The 4,308-nt window shown below is 40.2% G+C and overlaps 1 protein-coding gene across 1 annotated transcript; it reads right to left on the bottom strand.

Annotated features, from left to right (window-relative positions):
- Positions 1-1,410: 1,410 nt before the first annotated feature.
- On the bottom strand, positions 1,411-3,982 carry LOC132405142 (homeobox protein Nkx-2.5-like). The gene is made up of 2 exons (XM_059989845.1): positions 3,661-3,982; positions 1,411-2,021 (listed from the first exon to the last, which is right to left on the bottom strand). Exons 1-2 carry the CDS (start codon positions 3,980-3,982, stop codon positions 1,411-1,413), a joined length of 933 nt encoding a protein of 310 aa, XP_059845828.1.
- Positions 3,983-4,308: the final 326 nt, after the last annotated feature.

Genomic DNA, 4,308 nt, shown 5'->3' with positions numbered 1-4,308 from the left:
ATTGTTTTGTGTTAGTAATGCCGTTAGTTTACTTCAAACAGAAAACATTCAAAACCACCAAAACTGAATATATTTACGTTCGGAGCCCACACTCATTAAAGCCAATGAAAGGATTTAATGATGTAATGTCACCCAGAAGCCACCGGCTACATATGGAGTGTGACAGTTCTCAGAATATTTTTCAGTGGTTTTCGTGGGTGAAAATCAGCTATAAAGTTAATACTTTTGTGGATATTTTATAATGTAGTGTATATAAATAAGCTCGAAACGAGGAAATCGAATATTGAAAATCGCTGGTTGTAGCGTAAACTGTAAACAGTGGGAAATATGGCAAGGCCGTTAAAATTATGTCAAATTAAGTGTACCTTTTCTAGCTTGTTAAACTTAGAATTTGATGTCCTGATGAATTTACACACAACGCACAAAATTAATAAGGGAAACGTCTCCTGTAAACCGGAAGAATTTTCCCAGCAAACTTTGCGGAGAAGATCTAACAGAGTCAGCTGGAAGGCTGGACATCTTATTCTCGTGTGAGTTTGCCAGTTAAAGGCATTAATTTCATTTCAAGGCAATTAATACCAAAACAATAAATGAAATACATTAGTGTCCTCGCGAAATAGGCATATAAGAAGAAATGACCACAATCTCGATTGCACACATTTACTGTAGGAACAGTAGTGCATTTACAATTACAATTTGATCATCATCTTTGGAGATTCCGATCAACATTTTAGCAATTTTGTCGCCGCTAATTTTATATAACGTTGTGGAAAGGGTAAACCAATGGACAGAAAATGGCAACATTAGTGCATGACTTTGAAGTTTTCTTTGCTAGCTGATATACAGCTAGTCAACTCTGAATTCGGGATTGCGAATGCTGTACAAAGTGGTTTCATTAATAATATTTAAAAATCTTTAAACCTAAATGAACCAATCACACTTTAGCACATTTACACTGGACTACGGAAGACAGAATCAAATACAAAAACAAGGTTTCAAATATGAATTTCAAAGATTGTATGGATTACGATAGGGCTGCCCTTCTTATATACAACGGTATTCACTTAACAACAATCCGCTATGTTGCCTTCACTCATGCCTTACGCTGCATTCGATGCAGGCAGGGACAATATGCCATCAGATGCACTTCATACAATAACATGTTAACGATTAAATAAGGGCACACTTTCATTCACTGAAATGGAATACTGCAAAATAAAAGTTCGGAAGAAGATGGGACTAAAATATCCTTTCTTCTTTGTCCGAAGTACCGAGAGGTTACATGCTATGTTGGTAAGTTATCCATTCACCGACTTCGACGTGGGAAACGGCTGTCGGTCGAAGAATGAATGACCTGTGCAACCAGCCAGGGGGACACGAAATCCGTGCTACGCCGCGTCCATATGGGCACTACCAGGCTCTGATCCCATGCAAGGTGGAAACTCCAGTATTCTGATGGATCTGAGTCTGCATGGCATTGCTCAAGTCATTGACTGTGAAATTCATATTCATGAAGCTGCCAGCCGCTGTAGACGGGGGCACGGCCTGTACGCTGGGATAGTTACAGCTGTAGTTCGCGGGAGCAGCTGCACTACTATAGTTGGTATAGTTTGCGTAAGTGCCATAAGCGTAAGGGCTGATATTCATGTTATACGGCGAGTTATAAGGCGAGGACTCTCCGAGGCACGGCTTCCCATCCCTGACCAGCACCGGCACGGCGATTCTCCTCGGAGGCGGGAGCCCCACCATTTCCAGAGATTTGTCTTGGCGCTGCCTTTTACATTTGTACCTGCGATTTTGGAACCAGATTTTTACCTGGGTGGACGTGAGCTTCAGTATGTTTGCTAAATGGTCCCTCTCGGGCGCGGAGAGATATTTCTGCTGTTTGAACCGCCTCTCCAACTCGTAGACCTGCGCCTGAGAGAAGAGGACGCGTGGTTTTCTTCTTCGTCGCCTGGGCCGCTCGGCTTCGTCCGGTTTTATCTCCTCTTTCTCCAAGTTAACTTCCATCATCCGACAATCTAAACGGGAGAGCAGTGCCGTTAGTAATAAATCAATATTACGTTCCGCTTGCTAAAACCTTTTCATTCAGAAGATCACCTTTCCCAAGGAGTTCACAACCTCGAATAATATCGACTGACCGAATCGGTGCAAAATCTGATTTCTCAGTGAGTGTAAGGGACAATCTACACGATCAACGACATTTAATAAATAATTCTCCATGTTTCAAACTTCATTGCAATACCAGACGGGCCCAGGGATTCCATACATACATACAACATGTTATCTCGAGTCTTAAACTCTCCGGTGGAGGCTGCACAGGGATTTGCCGCCGTTTGTTTATTGTAAGTTATCTTATTGAAGCATTCGATTATTTTCGGCTTCAATACATTCAAACGCTGCTAATGTCAAAATACATTCAGGACGCCAATATCAAACGGTTCGTTATTGGAGATAGATCAGAGAATTCCTGTCAAGGTAAAGATCGACGCGTTGAAAAATCGCAGGAAACGAGAGATCACCGCCTTCTGAGATTTCCTGATTTTTTGCCAATATTGTTCTATGCCCATAAGCCTCGAGATCATAGTTCATTCACAAAAATCGTTGGCATTCACAGGTAATAAGTTTCGGAACACGGTAAGGAGCGAGTAAGTTTTAAATTAAGTTTTGTGAAATACAGCATTTCACTTGGAATGATATGCAGTGCTCGGAAAACGTGTAAAGTATTAACTTGCCGTTGGAAAGTTAAATTTTAAAGTGAACTCTTCATTTGTAACTGGAACATATTTATCTGCATCCAAGTTTAAAATATTTCCGTGACTGAATAGGCTAGCAAAGAGAGTACAATAATAATCTTTGTATTAAAATTAATTGTATTAAAATTCAATTTACTTAAACTGAAAATGAACGTGAAAACGGGACTATAAAGCAGCTGCGACAAGGAATTTGGAATCCAAATATTTAGGTCGAATACAACAATGTTTACTCTTATATTTAAAAAAATGTCTAAAACATTCGAGAGCAGCGGAAAGGCCAAAACAAATGGAATGTGAAATTGTTGTCCAGAGTTGTGGGTTAGCAAGAGATCAGGGCGGCCGGCGATCAGTCTTGTTTAAAAGAGAACAATTTGCCAGTGTCTTTCGCAGGGTTTTGAAAACGGGAAGTAATGAACGGTAGAAATGAACGCAATAAAACACTCTGAAATAATTAAAGTCGCCAATGAACAATTTGTTTAAGTTTTTCAGTTCAGCTGAAATTAGTAAATCATTTTAAAATAGTCATACAGTTTATATATATAAGGGATCGTCACAGTGAATAACGATGTATTTAAACGACGAAGTCATTTCCAAATAGTGCCTGTACATAGAGTATTAGTGCACAGAAACTTGAATTGCCAGAACTCCAAGAATAAGTGTATCCACACTTCTGAAAACAATGAAACATATATTCCGTTGCTGTAAATTATCTTTTTTTCTTATTTATCTAATATATATATACTTAAATCTATATTATAGTCTTGGCTTATTTTTATTCAGTCATCGATCTAGTCCATATTAACAGAACATATAGATTCATGACCATCACACCAAAATATAACTGCACGTTAATATTGCAAATGGAATAAAACGTGTTCATATGTTTTTGGGTTTCCTTTCTTACCCTTATCATTTTTTTCTGTCGGTCCGTTGCTTGACTTCGCTTCACCGTTGTTGATTTCCAAATAATTATTTACGTACGAAGTGCTCGAGTAGTTGGGGTTGTTTTTGCAGGAATTTATTTTAGGCATTGGCTCGCTGTACGCAGTTAGGGTTGGGGTTTCGCTGTAGAGTTGCTGTTTGGTCCGCTCTAGCATGCATGAAGCGGGGGAGGGAGGCGAGTCCAACCCCGCCGAGACACCCAGTGAGGCCATGTCAGGATGGTGCTGAAGATTTAAAATATCCCTCACTGAGAAAGGAGTCGAGGTCGCTGCACCGGCAAACATACTGAGCGCCAGCTTTTGCATCCAAGGAGATCTCAAAATGCGATACCTTGGAAAGGTTAGAGGAATATATATATTTGGTCATCGGAATAAACAAAAACACTATTAATAATAGCCGTTCTATTTAGTGATTCCCCGGCGCACCGTTCATCTCTGCCGCTGTTTGACTAAAATAACTATTTGAGGGATGTGCTGTCTGACATCAGTTCTGGGTAGGTTGCAGGGGGCGGGGCGCTATCCGCTCTCTGAAACCAGCCCGCTACATGAACGTTTATTGGTCTACACTTGTGTTCGCTGACGCTGAGCCGTCCTGCTAATATACCAAATAT

Source organism: Hypanus sabinus, chromosome 15, assembly GCF_030144855.1.
Source record: "Hypanus sabinus isolate sHypSab1 chromosome 15, sHypSab1.hap1, whole genome shotgun sequence".
NCBI classification, from domain to species: Eukaryota; Metazoa; Chordata; class Chondrichthyes; order Myliobatiformes; family Dasyatidae; genus Hypanus; species Hypanus sabinus.
This window is presented reverse-complemented; position numbering and strand designations above follow the sequence as displayed.